The sequence below is a fragment of the Netta rufina genome (genome assembly GCF_964035555.1).
Source record: "Netta rufina genome assembly, chromosome: 3".
NCBI lineage: Eukaryota > Metazoa > Chordata > Aves > Anseriformes > Anatidae > Netta > Netta rufina.
In genome coordinates this window covers 24,482,598-24,507,912 of record NC_140125.1, presented here as the reverse complement: position 1 = coordinate 24,507,912, position 25,315 = coordinate 24,482,598, and the positions used below count along the sequence as shown (strand labels likewise).

Sequence of the window (25,315 nt, the reverse complement as noted above, 5' to 3'; positions counted from 1 at the left end):
TTGTCCTTTTTTTTTTCTGCCCCAGGGTAAACTGTGCAAATGCAGCTTCTTCATGAACGCACGCACTCAGCCTTTAGTGCAGGTGTGCATGGAGTGCATGAGGCACCCCTGTGCTTCTGTACTGAAAAGCACAAGGCAGCAGAGCTCAGATCGGGGATCTTCCTTGCACAACACAACCCCAACAGAACCTTTGGGAGCACTGCCCAAACACAGTGTTAATTGTTATGTTCCTGTGTCTGTTCAGTTGTTCTACCTCAGTATTCGATGGTTAGTCTCAAATATAACTACTGGACTCTTCATGTTGCACCTGAAATCTAGGAAAAGCTGTTCACCCTAGAGAAAAACAGTTAGTCATTCACTATATTCTTATATTAAGCTGTACTTTTATCACAGCACTTTTTATCCTTTTGCAGTTAGGTGCACTGAAGAAAAACAAAGATGAATTAATCTGCCTCTGTACTCTGCGCTTAGTGACTCACTAGCTCCATAAACTATGCAAGAGCTCTAAAACTAAATGCAAATAGGAAAATAGTGTCAAAATACTGAATTCTCAATACTAAATGAAATCTTTTGAAGACTATCAGGTGTTACACTACTGTTAACTTACTGACTTCATCTCTGAAGTCAGTCTCTGAACTGTCTAAGTCTTCACTAGGTGAAGTTGCTGGTCTTCCATTAATCATCAGTAGCTAACTAGGAGAAAGGAGAAAGCTAAATTCTGGTTGTATAGGGAAGAGGGTATCTTTAAGGAGAACTTTACCTGAAAAACAGCAAGATGTAATGTAGACACTTACCACAGCTTAGAGCATGGAGGATGCATCCTTCCTACTTGTATGAAGTTCATCCCTTTATTTTTGTATGCCAGTAACTATGTTTTACAGAGCAGGTATTGTTCCCAAAGCCCTTTGCTGCTGAGATCTAAGAGCTTCCCAAGCACCTGACACTGCTGTGTGCTGTGTCAAGCCATCTTCCATCCATCATCATCCTGCATCTGAAGCAGGGGCAGCCTCCATACCTCTGTGTGCAGCCAGAACATGTAAATGGCACACAGCTTAAGGGCCACAGAGTGGCTGATAGTGATCTACAGCCAGGCAGCAAAGTGAATTCAACTGGCCACCCATTAAAGCATGGCATCTACATTTCCAGGGTCTGTGTGCAGACAGCTGTGTCCAGCTTGCCCAAAGCTAGATCAATAAAAGCTGATACGCACAGAGAGAGAGAAAACAAAACACTTTAATACCTCTCTATTTCCATTTATAGAGCAGGATAAAATCCCATACTTGATTGAACACAAAAGTCTCTTAACTTACAAAGCCACACACTTTTACTAGACCACCCATCTGTGTAGAGAGGAAGGCTCTGAAGTATATGTACTTTTCAGTGCCTTCATTTGTACTGGCAAGGTAAGTATTTCTTTACGCTTGCCCAAGAATGCTGAATTTACTTTTGTTAGTGCTCTGGGTGTTTTTTATAAGCATGCTTTTGCTACTAAAGGTTATATTATAGAAGAGTATTGCCGAAGAGAGGTTTAAAAAAAAAAAAGTACCCTTTTAAAGCACTAATTTTTTATCTCATTTCTGTTTTACCCTCAGCTGTATCCGAGGATTAAGCCTAGACAAAGAAGCTTGGCATGAAATAGTACAGAAGCCAGATTCTTGAAGTACTAATCATGGATGACTTACAATGAAAAAATTCATTTTGTGTTGGCTCCAGTATCATGAGACTTATTTCAATGACAATGTAATTTGAAAGCTATGAAGAATGTGCTTTGAAAACAAATGAAGGATTGATACATTAGCAAATGGATGAGGGCATTCTACAAGCTGAAATAATGCTTTTACAAGCAAATGAAATTCTTCTGCCTTTGGCCTAAGCAAACCTAATGTTCAAGTACCCACTCTGATTTCTTCAAACATGGCAGAAAAGAATTTCACATTTTTCTGCATTAAATACAAGGATCCTTTCAGTTTACTGTTGGAGGGATCGTCATAAGACAGACAACTAGCTTTGTCCAAATCTATCCTGAGGCTTTTTTCCAGATGGGAGAAATGAAAGTGTACGTGCACAGCACCCAAATGCTTATTGCTGGAAGCAGAACATTTGCTACAGAAGCTAAGATTGAAGTGCATCTGAATAGTGAAAAACGTGACCTATCCATTAAGCAATAACTTTTAAAATACTGTAGTATCTTAGTAATTCCATGTATTCAAAATATTATAACAATGTAGTTTTAGATTCCTCTTTTTACAGAGACTCATGTATTTATTACTTTTTTTACTTTTAAAACTAAATGTAGAAATTTTCTGTAGTCCTTGACAACTCGTTTTTATTTTACCGTGATACCATTAAACTTTTGTCTCCTCTTAAACTTTAACTCTGTGTTTTCCTGTCAAGTTTTTATTAGACTATCTGAAGCTGTTAACAATTTCATACTGCTGTTCTACATTATCCTAACATTTGACTACTTTCTGTATTAAATTGAACCCCTCCTTTCCCATTCATTAAACTGATATTTCTGCATTTGAAATTAAGCCATAGCTGACGCTCGCATATAACTGTTCTTAATCTTAGCTTCTAAAGGACACATTTGAAGAAAAAAACAACAAAAAAACATGGTACAAATATTTTCCAAATGAAAGAAAAAAACGTTTATAGCTATCTCTTCAGAAATAACCATTTGGTAATAAATACTATTTAACACAGAAGATCAAATCTTTCCTTAAAGGTAAGGAATTTACTCACCTTCAGGCTTGTGTTTTCTTAATACGTTTTTACTACTTTCTGAAATGGTGCCCCTAAATACAAGAAATCGTACGAAGGAGGATATAATTCCTCAAGTGGATGAAATTACATCAGCTGTAGTGGGAGCTCTGGTCATGTTCACAACTTCATAATTTTGATAGCTCAGGAATGGGGTATGTGTTAGTGATAATCTTTCCTGGAAACATTTTTTTGAGCATTGACCTTTTGTGCATTGATCACATGTCAGGCTAAGACTGCATTAACTGATACACATTCAGTGTCTGATAGTGCCTCATCAGCTCTGGAATGTTGTTTTTCCCTCTTAAAAGGGAAACTTACTGTCCTGGACAACTGAAGCTCTGCATATGCTCTGTAAGCCCCTAAGGAAAACGCTTATTTTTCAAAAGGAATAATGGTCTTGCAAGCCTTATTTCCACTGTTATCTTTTTATTTAAGTTCGTTCTTGTATTTCAGAGGAAGATAAATAAGATACAGAAACTCAAAACCTGAGAGCACGTGCTTTATCTTGCAAGAGTCTGGTTGCCAACAGCCTCCTGCTACAGCGACATAAGGAGTCAGGATATAAAGTCCTGTCTTCAGTTTGTTAAAATGTGTACTTGTTAGTCAAATCCTTCAAAGAATATTTAACCCAAATAATGCTAGACTGTAATAGAAAACAGCCAGGGGACCCAGATCTTGTCCAACCATCTGTATGCTGAGATAATGCAACACCATCCCTTTTCTAACTTCAGATAGGTGGGACCTTGTGGTGCTGCTATGCAAAAAGAACTTACTCAACCAGCCCATTACTCTGAGCTTTCGTTCAGAATTCATGTAAAACATCTTAAATATATTAGCAAAGCAATATTTTTAAAAGGTAGACTGAGAATTTATACTGAATTAAAGTACAGAGGATATATAGTAGCAAATAAAGACTGTTAAGCCTATAAAATGAGGTTGCAGATTCTTCTGCTCTTGCACTAGCCCTTTTTCTTCTTTCTAATGATATGCAAAATTCCTATTTGTAAGTTAAGGCACATTCACTTTAGGATATTATTGTTTTTGTGTTGTATGTTGCTTGATTATCTTCACCTGATCTTTTTGAAGCATCTTGGGCTTATGGCAGTAGCTCAAATGACAGTGAAGCACAGCCACTATGAGAGAGGAAAATGACATGGGGTTAAAAAAAAACAAACACAAAAAACTGTACTAAGTATGCATGTTTCCACCTCTAGAATAATGAGGAAAGTCTTAAGTCAGAGAATCATAGAATAGCCTGAATTGGATGGGACCCACAGGGCTCATCAAGTCCAACTCCTGGCTCTACAAAGGATCACCCAAAAAGCAAACCATATGTCTGAAAACGTTGTCCAAACACTTTTTGAACTCCGGCAGGCTCCCTGAAGAGCCTGGTCCAGTGCCCAACCACCCTTTCAGTGAAGAACCTATTCATAACATCCAGTCTGAGCCTTCCCTGCCATAGCTTTATGCTGTCATTGAGAAGAATGCGTGCCCTTCTGCTTGCCCTCCAGAGGAAGCTTTTGGCCACGATGCCCTCTTGTTGGCCCTCTTCTCTAGTCCCGCAGAACCCTACTAGTGATGGGCTAACAGCCCAGTGTAACCGCATTTACTATAATGTTTTGAGCCCAACTCATCACATCAGCCACTTGTTCACCTATTGTATTATGTATGTGCTTATCTAGCTGTATGCTACACATGTTGTCCAGGAGGAGACAGTGAGAAATGGTATCGAAAGCTTTGCTGAAATCCAGATCACAACTGGCTTCTCGATCAACCAAGATGGGTGACCTTGTCATAAAAGGAAAATAAATTAAATAGGAGTTTCCCCTAGTGAACCCACCTTGGCTGTGACCAGTGACACAAACCCATCCAGCTGGAGCAGCAGAATCCTGCACAACTTTGGGGTTGGTTGGGAGTTTTATCGTTACCACAGTCACAGTCCTCTAGCTCAGGGGTCTAACAGTCTATTGTCAGTGTTGAAGACAACAGAGGCAAAAATGGTACTAAACTTCTCTGCTTTGTCTATGTCCTACTTGTGAGGTGACCATCTCCACAAAGTAACATACTAATGTTATCTCTGATCCTACTTTTTGCTGTTAACATATTTAAAACCCACCCTTTTTATTGACCTCTTAGTACTGGCCAGCTTCAGCTAATTGAACTTTGGCCACACAAATTTTCTCCTTACAATAGCAAACAATCTCTGTAGTCCTCCCACGTTGTGCAACCTCAGTTCCAGGGGAGCCTCACGCTTTTTTTTCCTGACTAAGCACTAGAAGAACCCTGTTCAGCCAAGCTGACCTAATAATAAATATTATCACAGGAGTAATTTTAGGATATTGCCTGAATGATTTGATTATATATCTCAGTTAAGGCAGAGGGATTTTGGAATGATGTGCACATTCCTCACTTAGGTCCAGAACTAAATTAGGTTCAGGTAATAAGCAAGTCAAACACATGCAGCAGGAGGGTAGTTTTCTTCTAGCACAGTCCTCTGCAGGTCACACATGGTGAAGAAAGCCTATGTGGTCAATACCATGAGTCACTACTATGCCTACATTTTTACTGTGTTACTGGCAGAAAAAGCAGGGAAGAGACATGCATAAGTTTCAGTCAAAATTACTTCCAGTAAATCACGAGTGACTTCTGGTTAAAATAACCCATCCTGAACATGACGTGATGTAGGTACGGTTTAAATAAGGCTAATCTTTCTTCAGGATGCTCATAAATACACAAGCTATATAAATCCATCATACATGTGAACACATAACCAACCATAACCAGTCAGAATAGAGTAAAACAGTCTCTACTGTTAATCCCCACCACCCACCCCCAAAATAAGAACAATTTAGAGCTAAATGAACTTACAGTCACGAGGTTCAGTTCTATTGTTCCAGTTTTCTCAGTATCCAATTTTCTAAACATTTCTGTGGTAGTAGAGAGAGATGACAGACAAGAATGAATACAGGAACAATGACTGGAAAGATTTTCTCTTCCCTGTGAGGAAAGTTTTCCCAGATTACAAGTTTATGACAACAGCCTATAACCCAAGCCACAAAGGGCCACTGTGAAGTCATCTCACTTCAGACAGAAATATTAGAACTGCAGACAGCGTATGTGAGCTACCTGCCAAACAGGCAGAAAAGGAGACTGAACGTTTTTCATGGTTCAGTCTGTAATATTAACACTCTTTGTCAACATAAAGCTGTTAAGAAGCATATTTATATTTTTAAAATCAGCATTTAGTTGTGTGCGCAGAAGACTGACCCTGATTCTGCAGCCTGGCCTAAAATACTGATGCCTGGTTCTAGAAGTAGCATGTGGGATGGGCTGCAGGATTTGTATCTCGGCTTAAAGCTGCCTTGGTTCCAGTACAAAGCTTTCTGCATAAAATAACCTGGGCTTGAAAATGCAGAGCAACAGAGTCTGTTTAGTTATTAAACCTGTACTCACTGAACAAGGTTTCCAGACGAATCAAACACCGGACAAAGTTATCAAAGTCAATGATGAGATCTTCATCAGCAAAACGAGCCACGATTATTTGATGTAACCGGCAGTTCAGCTTGAACCCTGAAATGCGATGACAAGGATTTAAAACAAAACAAACAAAAACAACCACAGGAAAAAAAAATATATATATCTGCTGCTCTGGGTTACCCTCCAACCCGATCCATTCTATGATACTACAAATACAAATACCTGCTGCTTCCAGCGCTCTCCTCATCTCATACGAATTCATGGTACCGGATTTATCCACATCAATTTCCCTGTAAATTTTCTGCAGGACACAAAATGTTGTCAAAAATTCAGAGTGTGTTTTGGCTTTAGTCAGAAGTCTGAAGGCAAGGCTGACATAGCCATGGGCACCGAGGGCTAAAACCTTGGGGGCTGAGGACACACGATGCATGGTGGGTGAATGGTGGGAGGTGAGTTATGAACCTGCCCAGCAGTGTCCCTGCCTTGAGAACTGTGACTGCCACCCAACTTCTGGCCTCAAGCAGACAGCGGGCTGCCAAGCAAAACGCCCCAAGAAAACTCAATTTTTATTTCCTACTGCCTTATGTTCTGGTAGACTCTGTTTGGGGGGAGTTTTTGGTTGCACTTTTGGTTTTGCTAGGTAATTGACTTGGTCAATTAGTAGGACAGATGCGGGGATTAAATAACTCTGGGTTTACTATATCCATTTAACTGCTGTTCTTGTTTCCTTGTCCATTCTGCCCTGATCCTCTGAAACTAACATCACTGGCAGGGGAGAGAGGCTTCGTCTCTCTCAGACTGAAAGACATTTACTGACTCTTTGATAGAGTAAAACACAGCTTGCACTGACCATACACAAAGGTGCAGCACACAGAAACTCACAGTTAAACTCTCTAATACCTATACATCGTACGAGACAAAGCAATCTACAACCACCTATACATTTTATTTACAAGAAGTTTACAAGAAGTTGTGTCTTACCTGATATTTCTGAATCTTTGTCCAGAGTGTGTGGAACTCCTTCAGTCCCAGTTTTCCACTCCCGTCATTCTTGTTTGAGTCAAGGTAATCTCTTTGGAAGGAAGGAAAAGGATTTTCCCTCTCTGTGCTGGGTTTTACAGGGACACACGTGACTTAATTTGAAAAAAAAACTGCAATTAAGAAAAGTATGCAAGTCCTCTCTGAAGCGTGCAGTTTTTTGTTTGTTTGCTTTGTTTGAACAAACTCATCCTGTAGCTACACAGCTGTTCTCAAAGGCTTCTAGTCTTTCTAAACCAATAAAGTGACTGATTCATTTAAACTACAATCAGTTCAAAAGCCCTTCCTGCTCCTCCTCTAGCAATTTTCTATCTTTTCAATATACATATAAAGAAGCAAAGATGATGCCATTTTGCTCTGCATAGTTGGTCAACATCTGCAGTTGTAGGTGCACGACTTACAAGTCTGGATTATAAACAGGAAAAGCCACAATCAAGCCTTCTATTTTGAGATTTCTTGCACAAACAGCTAACAAAAGAACTTGGGCACTCATTGATTCTCTCCGTAAAACCACTAAAGAGTCCCTTGCTGACTGCTGTATTTTACACCAGATTATAGCAGGGCATCACTTTGTTTTGGTAATTTTCCTTTCTTTCCTGAGTACACAGTTCAACTCCCACTGTGCAGAGAAGCTGGACACAACTATTCTTAGGCTTGAGACCTTTATCCTACACTTTCGCACTTATTCTTAGATGCGGAAGCTCCTAAAAGCCAGCACACTCTCTGGCTCCTGGTATTTGTTTGCCTTATTTTCTATTTGCCAGGTCCTTTTGATTTTATAATGCCCTTACCAACCCCAGCCAGATAAAAAAGCAGTTAAGTGCATGTTCAAACTCTACCAGCCAAGGCTATTCACACCATGCTGAAAGCCAGTGCCTTTTCCCAGCACAAACTCTGTCACCAGATAAACCGTAACACGCAACAGCTAGGAAGACTTCAAAGCAAATGGCCCTGTCTGGAAATGGACTTTTTTCCCCATCACCCGAAAGGATTCACTTGTCATGGTCAGCAGCTAAAACAAGTGCTACCATTTTTATTTGGGGGAATCAGAGGAAACATGCTTTGTTGCCTCAGGAGGCACTGATATGATAGTATGGACCTCTCGCTGCAAAGGCAGCAGCTCACCTACTTCAGGCAGAAAAATAACATCTAGGAACAGCCTGAAAGGATACATCTAACATGTCAACCATTATTTTGCATGTCTCGATACTAAAGCCATCAGATTTAATATCTTGGCCTGTAAAGAAAGAGCGAGATACAGGATTAATGTTTCTTAATATTGTTTCTTCCTTCTCCCCCCCCCCATATGCAGAGGCATAGATGGACTCTGCAACTACACAAATTGGGATGCTAACTACAGTCACTGAGGCACTAGCAGCAGGAGGTGCCCTTATGGCCATCACTCCACAGTGCTCTCACAGCAGGATTCTGCAAGGATGTAAAGATCCTCCATGATTCAATACCAAGTACCAACAATAGCATCCCTTGATTACTATCAAGCTCTAATCATAGAATCATCTAGGTAGGAAAAGACCTCCAAGATCCTGAAGTCCCACCATCAGCTTGGCCTACCAAGTCCCATCACTTAATCAGTCCCTCTTGCTGGCAGTCAATTCCCTGTAGCAGGCACTGGGATAAAAGGCACCCATATGCACCAGGTACCCAAACACACCTCACTGAAGTGCACATACAACCTGTGAAACAGCTCAGGCACAGTCCAAATTTCTCTGCAACCCCCTGAAGGAGTAGAACGTGTGGTCTTGGCCATACAATCTCTGCTCATGTGGTGCTCTCATGGCCACAGCAGGGCCATGGTATCCACTGGTATCCAGCTGAAGTCACTGTTGGAGCAAGGTACTTACGTTTAGCCATGATTTTATTCAAGATACTGCGCAGCTCAAAGGCAGAGATCTCTGCATCCTGTGGAACAGAAAAAAAGAAGCCTTCACTAAGAGCTGTGGACACCATCTCACAAGCATCCTACATTTGCTAGTTGCAATTAGCATCTCTTGGAGTTTGTCAGTAATGTGGGTCTACCTTTACCTCCCATGAAACCCACCTGCACCATGTGCATTGTATAGTTTGGACCCCACTGGCCCTGAAGTGGCTGAGAGTTGTTCCTCTTACCCACTCAGCTGTGCCCCCAGTAAGACATAACAAAATACTCACACTTCCTGCTAGCTGTCCAAAAAGCTTTTTGAAGCTAGGTTCAATGTCATCTTCACTGATCTCAGTCTAGAAGAGAGAGACAAACATGGAATATGGAAAGGAGGAACTTTTCTGCCTGAGAAGGACTTGACACATTTCCTTGCCCCCAGTAAAACACAACTTAAATGGCAAAGTTGAAGGTATAGAGTGCATTTACTTTGATTTTAATCAATTTTTTTAGGGTTTCTTCAAAATGTTGGTGTTGCAAACACTGCAGGAACTAAGAACTTTTGCAATAGCTTTCATTAAAAAAAAAAGAAAAAGTTAAAAGACACAACCAACTACAGAAGTTTACTGTTGCTGCTACTACTGTTGGACTAGCTGTCCTCGTTTCAAGAAAAGATTGCAAAAATTAAGCTCTCATTAAAAAAAAAGAAATCCTATAGACATACAGAGACACAGTACTGGAAGGAAGACATTCTCAGCCCTGGCATGACTGAAAAAACGGTGATCCAATTCTTATTCATGAAAACAAAATCCCATGCAAAATCACATCTATGGCTAAAGGCCTGTGCTTCCAGATTCCCTGAGAGCAAAGGGAATTTCCCATGGCTTCAGTTACATCTGCAGACAGCACCTGATCCTGGGCACCTGGAAGGTCCAAGTTCACCACCACAGAAAAGGGACAACAGTTGTTTCCATTATTGCTTACAACTCTCTTTTTTAGACATAGAACTATGCATATCCAAAGATTTGTTTCCAAAGTGGGAAAACAGTTCTTGAACATGCCTGCAAAAAAATGTCACCTGACTAGGCCATGCAGGGAACAAGACAGTCCAAACCCATTTATTTATGGCAAAGATATCTCAATTTAAAATATTTAAGATATACCTCGTCAAAATTGGCCTCAATTTCATCATCTATAACCCTAGAAAGATAAAGAAATTGATATTAAAACCAGAAAAGTCACTTTTCTGATACTTTTGCTTCAATATTTAAACTCTTTTAATTATCATAATAACAATGCATGTTCAAAGCTGGAGTGTTGAACCACAGACACACAGCTGGCATCCCATTTTTTTCACTGCTACGGAAAATATGCAAGGAGAGGTTACAGAATAGTAGAAAGATTTGTGCTTCCTGGGAAGTTGCTATGGGGATATGCTATCCCATACTCCTTCCCAAGGCCTCAGCCCACATGCTCTCTAGGACAAGACACATCTACAGCTAATGGCGTGCTCTGAACAAGCCCTACTGAAACCCAGCTTAGCGTTATCAAAGATAGCATCTGACTGAGCAATTCATTTGAATTTTTTTCCAGCATGATTTCAAATGCGTGAGCTGTTTCTTGTGGTCAGTGTGCTCACAAACAACAGAAAGCACACGTGTTGCTCCCTCTCCCTGGGGCTTTTTTGTTTTAACCTGTGCTCTGGGACCCAGCTGGCTACAGTCCAACAACTAAAAGCATCTGCCCAGACAAGAATTACCACAAAAAAAATTAAATAAATAAACCATCCCATTCCTAGTAAATAATCCAAAGTAAAAAGCTACATACTTTGAGTCTGCATTTTTCTCAGAGAAGACTCGGAGGCAGAAATCTCCGTTTTTGTTGGGTTCGAAGGTAGATGGCACAATAATATATTCTCCTGCAGGGAGCTTGAACCGGTTCAGCACTTCTCGGAGGTTGATAAAGGTATTAGATTTTTCTCTTGCTTTGTTTGTCAGGAAGAAGTTTTTGCTCAGATGAATATTCGTCTGGCCAGAAAACTTACAAAAAGCAAAGAAACAGAGAAAACCCACTGTTTGCATGTATTTGCATTTATAAATTACATAAAATAGAGATGACAGCTAGGTCTGAAAAGAAAGATATCCATTCCTCCAAAATGAAAGAGGAAAGAGGAAGAGGGTGGGTGTCTCACACCACAACACTCCTGAGCTGTAGGTGCAAACTATCTCATCTCACTAAGATATTCAGGCCATGCTTTTATTTTGCAGATTGTGAAGACATTTGGCAAACTCTTCCACAGCACATCTTGAAGGCTGGATGTCTTACGGCTGATGTCTCTCTGAGCCCCAGAGCTGGTGCCACCAGGGTACCACAGCTCTGCTCCGCCTGCAAAGTCAGGCTGCCTTCTGACAGAGAGCCCAGTTATGCAGGGCTCTGGGAATCAAATAAATGTTGCATATTTTAAAAGTGTATTTGGAGTGTGACATGCATAATACGCAGGGTTTTAATGTCTGGCTGTCTCAGATCTAGAAGTAATCACTAGCAATGTGCACAGCTCAGAAACATCCCCTTCCCCTTTGCCCAGATTTTTAAGAATGCAAAACCCCTCAAACCTGTTTGTGGTGATGTTGGGAGAAGACAGTTAAGGAACTGTAGTTCAAGTCTTTTTTTTAAATGCAAATCGGGTTTTTGGACCACTATGTCAAGAATTGAGGGGCTGACAGAATATTGCTAAAGGATTCAAAAGCACAGCATTTCCTTTATGGTGAAACCATGTTTTACATAGCAGCCACTTATGCCACATGCCGTTCCTGTGCCTCAAGAGGGATTTGTGTGCACCCACACAGGTGCAGGAAGCCATGTCCTAAGGTCACCCTGCCATTTTGCTCAACCTCATTCATTCTTTTGAGGAGCAATGACTCAGAGGTGTCTACAGCCCTGCCTCATATTGCACAGCTATACAACCCCTCTTTGATCTCTGGGGCATGCTATTAACCACCTGAAGGTACAACCTGAGAGAAAAGAAGGACAGTGCTTAGGGAAATGGGAATAAACACCTCTGTGGAACATTAATTTTGTGTCAGGCATGAACTCTGTGCAAACCAGGAACAAGTGTGGGTCTTAGTTGGGAGAAAAACCATGAAAGAGAAGCTTTTGTGAGTTTCTGCTGTACAGAGAGTGCTTACCTCAACCCAGGACATTTTGAAAATGCAACATGTGCTCAAGCCCACTACCACAATGAAAGGCCACTAACTTTAGGCTCTGCATAGCCAATATGGTCCTTCAGTGAAGGAGGATCCTCTTAACTGTTTCTTCCCACAAGTCATTCAGCCCCATCTCTGCACCTTGAATACCAATGCACTCTACATACCTCTGGGGGCACCTGCAGGGAGAAAGGAATGGTGTTAGTTGTGTATTGAACAGGGCTCCAGGGCTACTGCTTTTCATTGCTGGTTACCAGCTACATCCACACAAGAAAAAAAATAAGAGCTTGAGAGTGAAGGTGAGTACTGAGCCCCTGTGTTTCTTTGCAGTTTTCTGCTTCCTTACAGGACCAGGGAACCTATTTCTGCATTAAACCTTATTTGCCTCTGGGTACCAGATTCTTTGGCAAACCTTTTCCTAATCTGGGATACTGAGAAAGCAAGCAATTACTTATATCACCTACAGCTACAGAGCAAACCCCAGACAAGACCATTATTCCTACTTCCAGTGGCAGGTAAGTGCTGCTTTGTATTTCTGAACAAAATGTCCTGGGTAAGGAGCTACCACAGACACACCCCTGAACCTTTATTCAGCAGAAAGGGTTTTGCAGGTGTTTTGGCTGGTTCTGCTGTTGGGTTCACACTTCCCAAGCTGTGCAGGTGTCCCAGTTAGCATCACATCCCTGTTACAACTGCTCTTCTTCAGCCTCTCTTTACCACAGCCTGACAAACAAAGTTCAAACTGTATTTCTGTACTTTACAGGTGTTTTTTTCATTTTTAAATTAATTTTCTGCTCCTCCATGTGGAAGCACAGAACAATAGGTGGGAAGGGGTCTCTGTGTGTCATCTGGTTCAAACCCCTACAAACCCCTGTGCTTGACCAGTATTTTGGTGGAGGTTAATTTTATAAACATATAAGTGGAATTTTCCTCGCATCTGCTGGTGTCTGACTCAGCCCTGCTGAGTTTGGGCCAAATGCCCAGTTTTTTTTTCCTTTTCCTCCCCGTGTACCTTACTTGCCTCATAAATTGCAAAGCCGATAGTGTGCATGTCCTCTCCCATCTTCCTCTGCTTCCTCCGATGCTTCTGAATCAGGCCAATGAGGAAAGTGCAGCCCCTCTCAGGATCGTCAGGATCCTCATCTTCTTCCTCCAGCTTGATTAAATACTGTGGATTTGTCCAGAAAGTGTCTGGGAAGTGGATTTATACAAACTGCTCAGAGTTTTGTTTATCAACACGGCTGCTTTCAAAGATGTCAGCTAGGACAGATGCAGCTCTGGCTTCCAAATCAAGCTCTGACTAACACTCTCCTCCCAGCCTTGCAACCACAACTAGACCCTTATCAGGGAGCTATGTCTTCCATGAATGTACACTTTTTGGACATCAGTCCCCACTACCTCACAGTCACATCCATAGTACACCCCAAACCAGTGAATACGAAGGACAGGAATTTGCAGCAACAGGGCAGGAGGGATATGTCAGGCATGCAGGGCTGACCATGCCACAAAGCCAGCACCAGGTCAGATGCAGAAAGGTCTCTCACTGCTTCACCAGGACCATGGCTTTAACCCAGCCCCTTGCACTGGGAGAACAACCACCCGGAGACTGAAGCTCCCAGAGCAAGAACAAGCAGGAGAGCAAGCGTTTCTCCAGGAGAGCAGTGTCTCCACACTCTTACTCGGGTAATTCCTGCAGCCCCCTGCAGTAGCTCCTCGCCTCCAGTTCCCATCCAGCTTCAGCAGGCTCCACTTCTTGTACCTGTCACTTGCCAGGGTATCTGGAGTCAAATTGCAGATCTCCAGGCGGGAGTAATGCCTCAAGAAGTCGTTGAATGCCATCCTGTGGGAGGCAATGCCACAGAGAGCATCTCCTTAGCATGGACAGTTTTTCCGGCTAGCTACCTTGTCCATCTCCCCCGTCTCCTGCTGCAACTTAGCACTAAGATTTTGGATGAATTTGCTCACTCATTTTTGAGAGTGTGGTGGGAGAAGGTACTATGTGTGGAAAAAAGGCTTACTTACCAGAACTCCCCATCTTCGTGTCTCCTTGTCAGCCGCTCCCGCACCTCTGGGTCAACACCACTCCAGTTTGGGCAGCTGAGAGACAAACCCACATTAGCTACAGATTAGTAAAGGATAAATCCTAATGTAGCTGATCTGGCTCAACATATTCTCAAGTTTTCAGAAGTTCACCACTGAATTTGTTTGGGCTGTTAAAGAAGCAGAAACTACACAAATGCTTGCAGGAATCACCAACCAAATCACTGTAGCTAGGACAAAAGCAGGTGTTTGCACAGAGGGTGCTGGACTGGTGGGAGATACAGTGGTGGGATGCTTCTTTTAAATAGCTCAAAGTGATCACCACAACCAGATGTGACTTTCAGAGGAGTTTTAGGTAGGGAGAAAACAGAGGACAGCAGAAATAGAGCCACATCCCTGCAGCCAACACTAGTAGGCAACACGCAAACCTCTGACTCACTTGTCATTCCATTTTCCGGTCCATTCCACTTCCCCCCAGGGATTTCGGATTCTGATCAGCTTTTGAACACTTCCTCTGAAGTTCACCTGAGGGTAGAAATGTATGTAGAGTTACCCAGGGACTCAGCACTGTGCTCCCCTTCATCTTTTTAACAGGAGTTAAAGGACATGGCAGAGTAAATATTTCAGTGCTACACACGATAACGTATATGCACAAGCACACACTCAGCTAGTCCACAGACATAAGTCCTGAGTTAAACTGATTTTGAATGAGCACCCAAGCATGTCCAGAGAAAGTTTACAGCATGCACAAATCAAAGCTCAAGTCAACCAAAATATCCATTTTGTGCTGCTAAGGAAATACCTCTTAGAGGATTTCAAGCAGAAATAATGTAAAGCTACTCCAAGACCGGCAAAAAGCATGTGCAAGGGGATATTTCTTAATAATCATCATCTTTATAGTATAAACTGCCCGCTCACATTGAAATGTTCCCCCCCGACCTGAACTAATCAATTACAAGGGATGGGGTACTCAGCGTGGCCCTGGTGCTGTCAGCCACAAGCCCTCTGACCACTCATGCGCCCCGCAGTGCAGCAGTACCTTCTTGCTCTTTGAAGAGGCCCTGGCGTGTTATCTGCTGATCGCTGTGCACACAGAGCCCAGGCCAAACAAAGCGTTATGAGTTTCAATAGGAACAGCCATTATTTTTGGGAACACACAGCACCAACTGGCGGCAGGAGCTGGGGCACCGCTAGAGCTTGAAGCAAAGCAAACAGCAGAGAATAGGCAGAGCACAGAAGTCCAGGGATGGGGTTCCAGTGTCCAAGATGAAGTCTCCTTACAAAGCCTGCAAATATCTCCAAAGGAAAAGCTTGCATAAGTCATGTCCATTTGTGAATTAAGGCCAAATTCCCTCTTCACTGCTGCTGCTGTGAGAGGAGGACCAAGTACAAGCACACCAACCTGCCTGTTAATGCTGGTCACCCCCATGCAGCATTGTGGCTGCTGACTCACCGCATCTCGCTCTGTTTCAGGGACTTCACAAATAATGACTGAGGTGGCCAGAAGTCCTTTACACATATGAAGGATGCCACGGCCTGTCTGCTTTCTTCTGGTTTTGCTCACCTTAACTTCACCAGTCACCTACTCTTGGGTAAGTACCTGCCTTTCAAACACTGTGCTCTACTGAAAGGCACTGCTTGCTATTATTTAAGGGACAACAATAATTCAATTATTATTATTATTTTTTGCTTGGCACCTGTCTCACACACCTTGCTGTATATTTAAGGCCGCCCACTGCAGACGTGTTGAAGGCCACATTGTCATCAGAGCGTAGTGTGCCCTCTGCAGACAGCTTCTCACCTCCCTGCTTACTAGGAATCAGCAGAGAATATATATACATATATGTGTGTGCATGTATATAAGATTTAATATAATAAATGTATATATATTTTTTTTGGTCAAAAACTCCAAGAAGTCAAGTTTGTGTTTTTCCGAAACACATGGATTAACTCAGTATTTCTTCAGAAAGAGACTCAAAAATCTGTTTCTGCAAAAAGGGTTAGACTGAAGAATTTGTGTCTTTGAAGGCAAATCTGTTGCTGCTACAGCCCAGGGAGGACTATGCTCAGGGCTTGCCGCGTTTGACCCTGTCAGGGCAGAGCACCTACCTCTTCTGCCCCGGTGACAGAGTATGCGTGTCCCTTCACCAGCTTCTGGGATGTGACTGCTTCCGTTTCGGCCGCACTGGTGATCTGGAAGAGCAAAGAAACTCAGCATGCCTGGTGCAAGGGGGACTCAGAGGTGAAACTCCAGCCTCTACAGGAGCTTTCAGCTCACTGGGAGGTGGCAGGGGTGGTTCGGCTGCTGCACAGGAGCAATGAGAGCAATCCAGAGTGTTGTCAAGGGACCAGCAGGAACACAGTGGATAACCAGTCTGAGTCTGCCAAGGTGTCACCAGGGATCACACACAGATCCAGTAAGCCCCAGTGCTCTGCTTCTAGACCAAAACACCTCCTTCGGCTCCACAGTGGAGTGGGAGGCTCCCCTTCTCTTCCCCAGCATCCTAGGGCCTGCCACACACAGCAACAAGGGAGAAGGCTGCACTTTGAATGCCACTCATACCTGAAGGTACACCACTGTCTCTTCTTTTTGACTATTGCAATAATTGTGCAGTCTGGCCTATGAACACTGCAGAAAAAAATCGCTTCTTGCTAGAAAGTGACTGCTTGATATCCTGCTCTAAAGCCACTTCAGCCTCTATTAAACATGTTTGCAATTCTCCTTCTACCTTTTCAGAAAGCATATGATCTTTAAACAAGCACAGCTTAATGCTTAAACAAGCTTGATGCTTAAAAAAATAAAAAAGAGGGTGGGATCTAGCAGACAGGATTCCTGCTGCCAATTCCTGCTCTATTACTGATCCATGGAGCTTAATTTGTGTTTTCCTGTTTCTCTGACAGACAAGAAAAGATTTTAGAGGATTTTTCAGAGACTAACGTCACCAACAATCAGTTTACAACATGTAAAGCATCAGCACTCACCAACAAAAGAATATGTTTACTTCCTGCCACCCCCAACAAGAGATTTGTATTATTCTGGGACAAAAACCCAGATGTCACATTCTTGTATAAATGCAGACTAGTAAAACAGGTCTGGAAGCTCCTGTAAAGTCACATGTTGACATTAACAAAGTACTTGTCCTACTGTGAAGTTTTCCTCTCTTATGACTTGAATTTAACATAAAAAAAAATAGTAAAAAACACTTGAGTCTGCATTATGAATTGAGTTCTTGTCAACAGTTTACCTTCCCTTTAGCCATAACTAAGATCTAATCTCCTTTGAGTATGTTGGTTACCATAACAATACTCAAATTCATCTCACTGGAGCTAAAAGTGATGCTCAATTGCTGTAAGCATAGCCAAAGCTCGTCTTACACTGCAGATTCAGATTTTGGCAACATGTTTTCTGACAAAACCTTTTAAATGACTGGCAACAGCCCTAGCCTCCCTTGGAGAACATACCCCAGGTTGTTTTTCTGGAACCTTCTGGTGCAATTTGTACGACAAGCAGGCTGTGAGATGGACTGAGGTTGCCACATCTGAGCACAACAGGAGGAACCATTAGCAGCAGCTTTCCGTCCAAAGCCACTTAGCCTGCGATAGCCTGCTGCCAACAGTCTTTCTTGAGAACAAAGACTTAGATCAGGATCCCTAATGAGTTACTCATACAATTTTTCACCATGAACCTATGAAACAGCAGAAACTTTAGGTCTCAAGGAAGAACAACAAGTGAGGCAATGAGCTTTTACATACAAACTAATGAAATCTATGATTCAACCTATTCTCTGTTCAACCTTTGACATTTGTCATGCAAAATGGGTCAAATTCTCCAGGCATAAGGGTGAGCAGAGAACTGGTCTTCAAGACGCAGAGGAGAAGAACATCCTCTGTGGACCTCCTGCAGGTGGAACACAGGTCCACCTTCCAGCCAACCACCCATATAGCAGCCAAGTGTCCAGCAATAAGCCCACTAACTCACATCGATGGAGCAGCCCAGGAGAGAGCCTTTCTCCAGTGCTTTCTGAATGATTTTGAAGAGGTTGGGTGGTGCCTTCTGCAGCTCATACCATTCTGCAATTCCACCAGTGAAGTCCTCAAAGCCTTCAGTGGTGGTGCCGCCAGAGAGAGCCTCATATGATCCGTTCAGCCTGCATGAAAACACATGCACACACATCAGGTTCTCCATTCTCCTTTTCTTTTGGAGACAGGCGTTCTGCTGTGTGAACTGTCACAGCATTTCTGCTTCCAGCTGCACCATGGCAGCTACAAATGTGTAGTATCTGCACAGTGGCAGATGCTATGGTGAAACAGAGGCATGAGGAGTTCTTGAGCAGAGCACAGCAGCCCCCCTTGCCCAAAGATGCCCACCCTGGCCCTTACTCACTTGGCATAGGCCTTCTCCAGCAGCGCGCTCCAGAACTCACTGCCCTCTGCTGAGTGCACGAAGAGCAGCTCCCCGTTCTTGGTGGGCAGCCGGTCATCCACCACGACATCCACCCACTCCCCATACTGCCAGAACTGGAAGAGAGCACAAACTCTTTGTCACTGTCCCATGTCCACCAACACCAATTTCCTGGAGGAAAAGCAAGCCTCCTGGCAGTAACTTCACCAATGCTGTACAGCTGGATCTGCAAATAGAGGAAAGACCCCAGACAGAGCCTCTGCTCCTGTGGCTCTGTGATCAGTGGCCTTTTTCCTTCCATCACTGTCACTCTCCTAGAGTTTCTCTGTGTTTTCAGCCTGTCTTTTCAACATTCCTTAAGATGTTGCAAGAGGTGTCCCACACATAGACCTGGCCAACCATGCAGGTTCCTAGCCAACAGCACCTGGGGGAAGGCAAGACCCAGTTTTCCTCATACCTGGAAGTGGAAGATTCCTGCATACTCATGCTGGAAACTTTGGTCGTTGGGAACAACACGGGCCAGAATTTCTTCATTCAGGGTGAGAGAGGCAATAGCTGCTAAGAGCCAGCAGTCCCCTGTAAGAAAAAAAAAAACAAAACTGACAACTCATTATTCAAAATTATTCTCTAACTTACGTACTGCCTAGAGATTGATCATTTTAACTAGCATGAGGATCACCATGACTGCTGAGGCAATTGATCGCCACTCAGAAGATGAATCACTGCAGCTGTGATGAGATGATCCCTTCCATCAGTTTACCTCTGAATCAGATCAAGTGTATGTACACAAATACATGCCATTTCCAGGCGAATGTGGTATTTCCTCAAGATCAAAACAAACAGGCACCCATGCTGGGACTATACAAAAGAAGATTTAATATTCAATAGAGTACCTGCAGGTTAGGAAGCAGCATGGTGAAAAGGCAAAGCGCAGGGCCTGTGGGCACACACAGGTACTCTGAGGTGCATTATTTTCCTCAAAAGACCAGTGTTTTCTCAAGGATAGGCTGCTTTCCTTTCCCTTCTCCATGCTTCATAAATGCTTATTCACTTGCCATCTAGAGGTCTACCCTAGGGATGAGCTTGCCAGCCTCCTACCAAACAGGAGCTCCTTTGATTTTATACACCTCTGGAGGCTCTTGCCAGAGACCTCTTTGTCTAGTCCAACATCCAACTCTGGCGCTGGCCACCAGAGAATCAGGAGAGGTCTGAAGGCAGGCACTGTTTGCCAGTCTTACGCACCTCTTCATCCTTCTTGGGATGGAGCCAACATACACCAAGCCCGTAGGCCAGAACCCCGGGGTCCCGGTTGTCTGGACAGTATTTTTCCACACCATCTCTTACAGAGCAGGAGGCTGCAACTGTATAAACATTACCTCTGTTTTTCTGTAATTATTTTCAGAAACAGATGTTATTTTAACAAAGTGGCTACCTTTCATTTACCATGGGCATGACCCTCTTTCCTGCAGCTGCATGAGGGCCTTAGTAGTGACCCTTCGTGGCAGTTCTCCTTACAGAGCAGGACCCTACAGGTCTCTGTAAGCAAACTCTTGGATCAAAAGGCAACAGGAGTTCAACTGCAGCCCAGACCTGTGCTCTCCCATGCACAGCCTGCCCACACAGAGTGAAGGATTGCTGGGTTTTGTTTGTTTGTTTCAACAAAGGTGTTTTCAAACAAACCTGGCAACACAGTAAGCACTTGGGAGATGATGCCCGGAGACCTGTTTGGTACCAAGGATCCCTGATTTTAGATCTCCGAAACAGATTGCGAACTTCAGTACTTTTACAGAGAGTCCTAGAGACAGCTCCCTGCCAGAGAACAGCCCTGGCGCTTTGGGGCTCTTGTGTGGCTGAACTGAATGAACACCTTCCCACCTCTGAATTAATACCTTATTGCCTCCTCCCCTTCCTCCTTAACATTTTTTTCCTCCCACTGGCACTCACTGCACAACAAGTCAATTCATTAATCCAGACAAAAAAGTCCTTCTGTTGGCTTACTGAGTTAAAGGAGGTTACCACAAGAGAACAGCAGGTTATTATGGACTTACAGTAGAATTGTTATATATCAGAGACACTGTGGGCAGTGGGAGAAGGGGTTGGATGTACACATATACATGTACACCAGATCAGCTGCCTAAGCACAGCAAAATGCTGCAGGAACAACTACAAATTAGGGTGTTTTTAAGACTAACATAATCCTAAGAGAAGAAAGAGAGCTGGGATCTTCATCCTCTCATTTGTGCCACTGCCCCTCAAGCAGGGACACACATTCATACCTGGGGAAAGTTAGCAAGCCTCAGTGCAACATTTAATTTATAACAAACAGGCAATCTCAAAGCACCCTGAACACTAGGAACATTCATGAAACACCTCAAAAAACCAACAACAACAAAAACAACAACAACAACAACAAATCACACAAAAACCATAAACCGATAGATTAACTGGTCTCACCTCAGCACAGATGCCAAATAACCTACCAGCCTCAGAGTTACAGGTCCCTGGATTAAAGTTTATCAGCAGGACTGTATATAGGAGCTAGACATGTCTTTATCTGAGCTGACAGTTCTAAACTTTTTAAGCAGCATCCAGAGTACACCTACACAGCAGAACAAAGATGCTGCTGCTCCTCCTGTTGGGGGTGTCTTTCCTCCCAGTTGCTCAACCTGTAGCATAAACCTGAATTTTACATACTGCAGAGCTTTGCTCAACTTGGCCACTACAAGAGGCTTCCAGAGCATCTGACATTGGTGTTACTAATCTCAGAAAAGTCACAGAGGATCTCTAAGCCCTTAAGCACAATTTAGGAGTAATTTTATTTTGTTCTTTTTCCTTTTTTTTTTTCTTGCTTGCTTCCTGTGTGTTGCCGTCAATATTTTATTTCTTATTTCTATACATTCATCTGTTTATTTACCTAATCTCCAGCTATAAACAATGTTAACAAAAAAATGCTACTGCAAGGCAAGCATACATGTACATAGCCACAAGGTGTTTGATTTGAAACAGGCCATTCTGGAGAGCTACGAGAGGCAAAGCTTCCCAGTGAAGCATCTGGAGGGGAGCAATGGGAGGGCAGCCCACGCAAGAGTCAAAGGGGTGCCATGGACCCCATGCAAGGGGTCAAAGGAAAAAATGTACATTCACCGAACCTCAAAAAAAAATAAATTAAAACACTCATAGCTATAGCTTAGCAACTACATCAATGGCTGAATGTATTTATATTAACACCCTGGGACTCCAGGAAGCTGTCTGGCTAGAAACAATAGGCTGTGGCAACACACCAACAGTACAGTGGTTCCCAGTTTTGGAAAAACATGCATATAATTTTCTAAATTCAACCTACTGAATTTACTATCTTTTCCACATCTGTATTGAAGGAGGAGACATTTGTGTCTAACAGCAACTAAGAGATAACGTGCTCTGTATGCCCCAGTGTTGTGATACCATGGTGACATCCCCTCCAAAGAACAGGGTAAAGGGTGAATAAGCTTCCTCTCTGCAGTGACTTTGGTTTCTTCCCTCTGCTGTAGTGAGTCACCAATTCCATTTGCTGCCGTTCTTGGCCAAATAGCATAATTGACTTCAGACCTGATACTGCAAAACTGATTCCAAAACTGCCTTAAAGAGCTTCTTATAAAAACGAACAAACAGGAACAGAACAAAGGATAACCCAAAGCTGAAGGGGAAGAACTTTGGTGTCTAGTGAAACTAATGATCTTATTGCTCTGTGTTAGCAATCCAGGATGCCTTTTGTGTGTCAGAGCATCATCCAGCACCCATCAAAACCGATGAAACAAATCTGTCAGCTGGCCCACAGACCAAAGGCTCTTGGGTAAAAAAAACTTCTGCTCACTGATAAAACTGTTTGGTTATATGGCCTGTGCCAAGAAGCCTGTCACAGCAGGGATGGGCACATGTGCTTTGGACACCTGATCTGACCCTTCAATACTCTCAGATGCTCTGAATGGCTTAGCAACAGCTACACAGCTCCCTGTGAGCACAGGTCTGTTACTCTGTGGTCAAGCCTTCTGGGTGATAAATAGACTACAAAAGTTTTCTATGAAAAAAGCAGCATAATAACACCAAGTATGGTGTTCTAAGAGCACCTGAAGTTTTCCAGTACAATGCCCTCCAGAATATCCCAAAACGCGATGGGACATCAGTGTCAACACAGAAAGTTCTAGCAAATGACTAGCAAATTTACCAAATTTAGCAAAAAGACACTTAAGCAAGTGTCTCAGTACAAATGTGATTGTCGAGTGAAGCAGTGGCAAAAAAAACACATTTGCATGAGACAGTTGTTAGTCTCACCATGTCAAAAAGCGCAGACCCAACAAAGGTCTTAGTAACTCGATGGCTATGCAGAGGAAAGATCAATAGCATCTGATTTTTAATCAACAGCTGACACAGAAGACAACTCCTCTGCCTAGATCTATACGAAGATAGTGAGGTGAGTCACAGCAATAGTGAGTCACATTGAAAACAGGAACACACACATGAACACTAATACTCTCCTATTCAAATATTATTTCAGGACATAAAGAAATACAAGCTGTGACTCAGTTCATGATCTTCGGTGGTACAATACAACCACATGAAAACATCTGACTGATCAACTACGGCAACAAATGCTTTCTTCAACTTTCAGCAAGGCTCAGCATTAGCAACAGCACCTCCAACATTTGCAAACTAAATTACCTTCCCCCTCCCCCCCCGCAATACTGCTGCTTGACAGTATTGGAATAGAAAAGCTGGAAGCCTGCAGAATGCAGAAAGCAACTAAGTGCCTTTGGAAACACTCATCTCTGCAAAATGCTAGCTGCTGAAACGGAATGACAATAGACTGCAATTTCAAGTTGAACAGTAACTTAGCTGTAAAGTTTCACATCAAAAATAGAGGACAGGTATCTGGCATGTGTGCTATGCACTTGAACGTGTGTTATGCCAAAGCAGTCATCATGTTACCAAGCAGAAGGAGAACACATGAAGGAGGCTGACAGAAAGCTCACAGCTTGCTCTTCTGACATAGCAATGCCAGTGACATGGTAAGGACCTGAGACACACAACGGAGCCTCATCCATGCAACTGGTGATACTGAGGTATAAGGAGAAATGAATTGACAACGTAAGGGTTTATTTAAGTCTCAGTGCTTTTTATGCAAATTGTATCTTACTGTTAAAGTACCAACCTGAATAACTTTTGAAAGAAAACATGAGCACAAAGCGTTAGAAATCAGCTTCCCTATCCTAGTTTTTTACAATAAAACACAAATAGCTGCATCAAGAACTGGAACTAGGACAAGAAACTAACTAGCCACGACATCCCTAACTTTACGCTGACGAAAAGCAAACAGGCAGACCTGTCAGCTTCATTCTTTTGCCACTCTCACTGAGAAAGCACAATGAATGGAGCATATTACTCACGTTTCCTCACACTGAGACCAAGAGCTTTCCTCAACTGCACTATCAGTCGAATCCAGAATCCTGAAAGCTCTCCCTGTAATAAATGCTGCTTTTATAGAAATAAAGCGCTGCCGTACAAACTCAGTAGCATGCATGGCAAAAGCAGAGAGCTTGCAGGTGGGGCTGGGCATGTACACCCGTTTCTCTCCAGATAGCCCAGGTTTGCTGTCCCTGAGAGCCAGCAAGCAGCAGGGAATCCCTTCTTGTCTGCATTCTGCCACTTGCCAGGTTTGCAGGGCTGCTGCCTGCCCTGCAGCACGCTCTCCCTCTTGCTGGGGGAAGAAGCACCATGCTACAGGCACAGCTGCTCTCAGCAGAAGTGCTGTTTCAACAGCAAAACCAAGATGCTGAGCTGAGGAGCACAAGCCAAGAGCTGGCAGCATTCAGAGACACATCAGAAAACCAGTCTGCATCATCTCTGCTCAATCAGACATGAAGAAATCCGGTAGGATGCACACAGATGTAGGAAGCACTGGTGCGGAAAAGTCAGATTTCTGCATGTCCTCCCTTACCTAGGGCCCCTTGGCAGATGTCCGTACGCGTGGCTCCACCGGCTATGAACTGCGGGCTGGCACACAGCTCCTGGGGACGACAGCAAGCCCGGCATCACTGCACCCGCAGCACCGTGGGGGGCACCCACCCGGGGCCGGCACCTACCGTGGGTCTGCGCCACTCGACGCCCCGCGTCTTGAAGGAGCTGGGTCCCAGCTCGTTGTATCCCAGCGCGGCGGGGCCGGCGGGGAAGGAGGGGTCGTGGAAGAGGCGCCCCGCCTGCAGGCACTCCTGCCGCAGCGCCCCGAAGCGCTGGCCCAGGTAGGGGACGGCGTGGCCGTGCCGCCCCGCGCCCAGCGCCGCCGCCCGCTCCTTCGCCAGCGCCTCCGCCATGCCCGCCATGGCCGCGGCCTGCCCCGCCCTGCCCCGCGTCACGGGGAGGGGGAAACCAAACCACACCACACCACACCACACCAAACCAAACCAAACCAAACCGATGCTGAAATGATAACCGCTGCTATCACACTGAGCGGTTACGGCCTGACGTGCCGTCCCGGTTTTC

General features: G+C 43.6%; 2 protein-coding genes across 2 annotated transcripts in view; one reads left to right on the top strand and one right to left on the bottom strand.

Annotated features, from left to right (window-relative positions):
• Positions 1-2,408, top strand: part of TP53BP2 (tumor protein p53 binding protein 2) — a 47,458-nt gene extending 45,050 nt beyond the window's left edge. Inside the window, exon 18 of the mRNA XM_084284719.1 lies at positions 1,593-2,408. Coding sequence (XP_084140845.1) covers positions 1,593-1,634 — 42 coding nt within the window. The 3' untranslated portion in view covers positions 1,635-2,408. The remainder of the gene's footprint in view (positions 1-1,592) is intronic.
• Positions 2,409-3,191: 783 nt separating this feature from the next.
• On the bottom strand, positions 3,192-25,155 carry LOC311207931 (calpain-2 catalytic subunit; the record flags this gene model as incomplete). Its single annotated transcript, XM_084284312.1, has 20 exons — positions 3,192-3,896; positions 5,632-5,690; positions 6,217-6,333; positions 6,463-6,541; positions 7,222-7,290; positions 8,451-8,515; positions 9,141-9,198; positions 9,448-9,513; positions 10,318-10,354; positions 10,982-11,193; positions 13,370-13,548; positions 14,037-14,197; positions 14,380-14,454; positions 14,837-14,922; positions 16,507-16,590; positions 18,377-18,545; positions 18,782-18,915; positions 19,257-19,375; positions 24,774-24,843; positions 24,919-25,155. The coding sequence occupies 20 exons, from the start codon at positions 25,153-25,155 to the stop codon at positions 3,873-3,875; spliced, it is 2,100 nt and encodes a 699-aa protein (XP_084140438.1). The 3' UTR covers positions 3,192-3,872.
• Between the last annotated feature and the right edge of the window lie 160 nt (positions 25,156-25,315).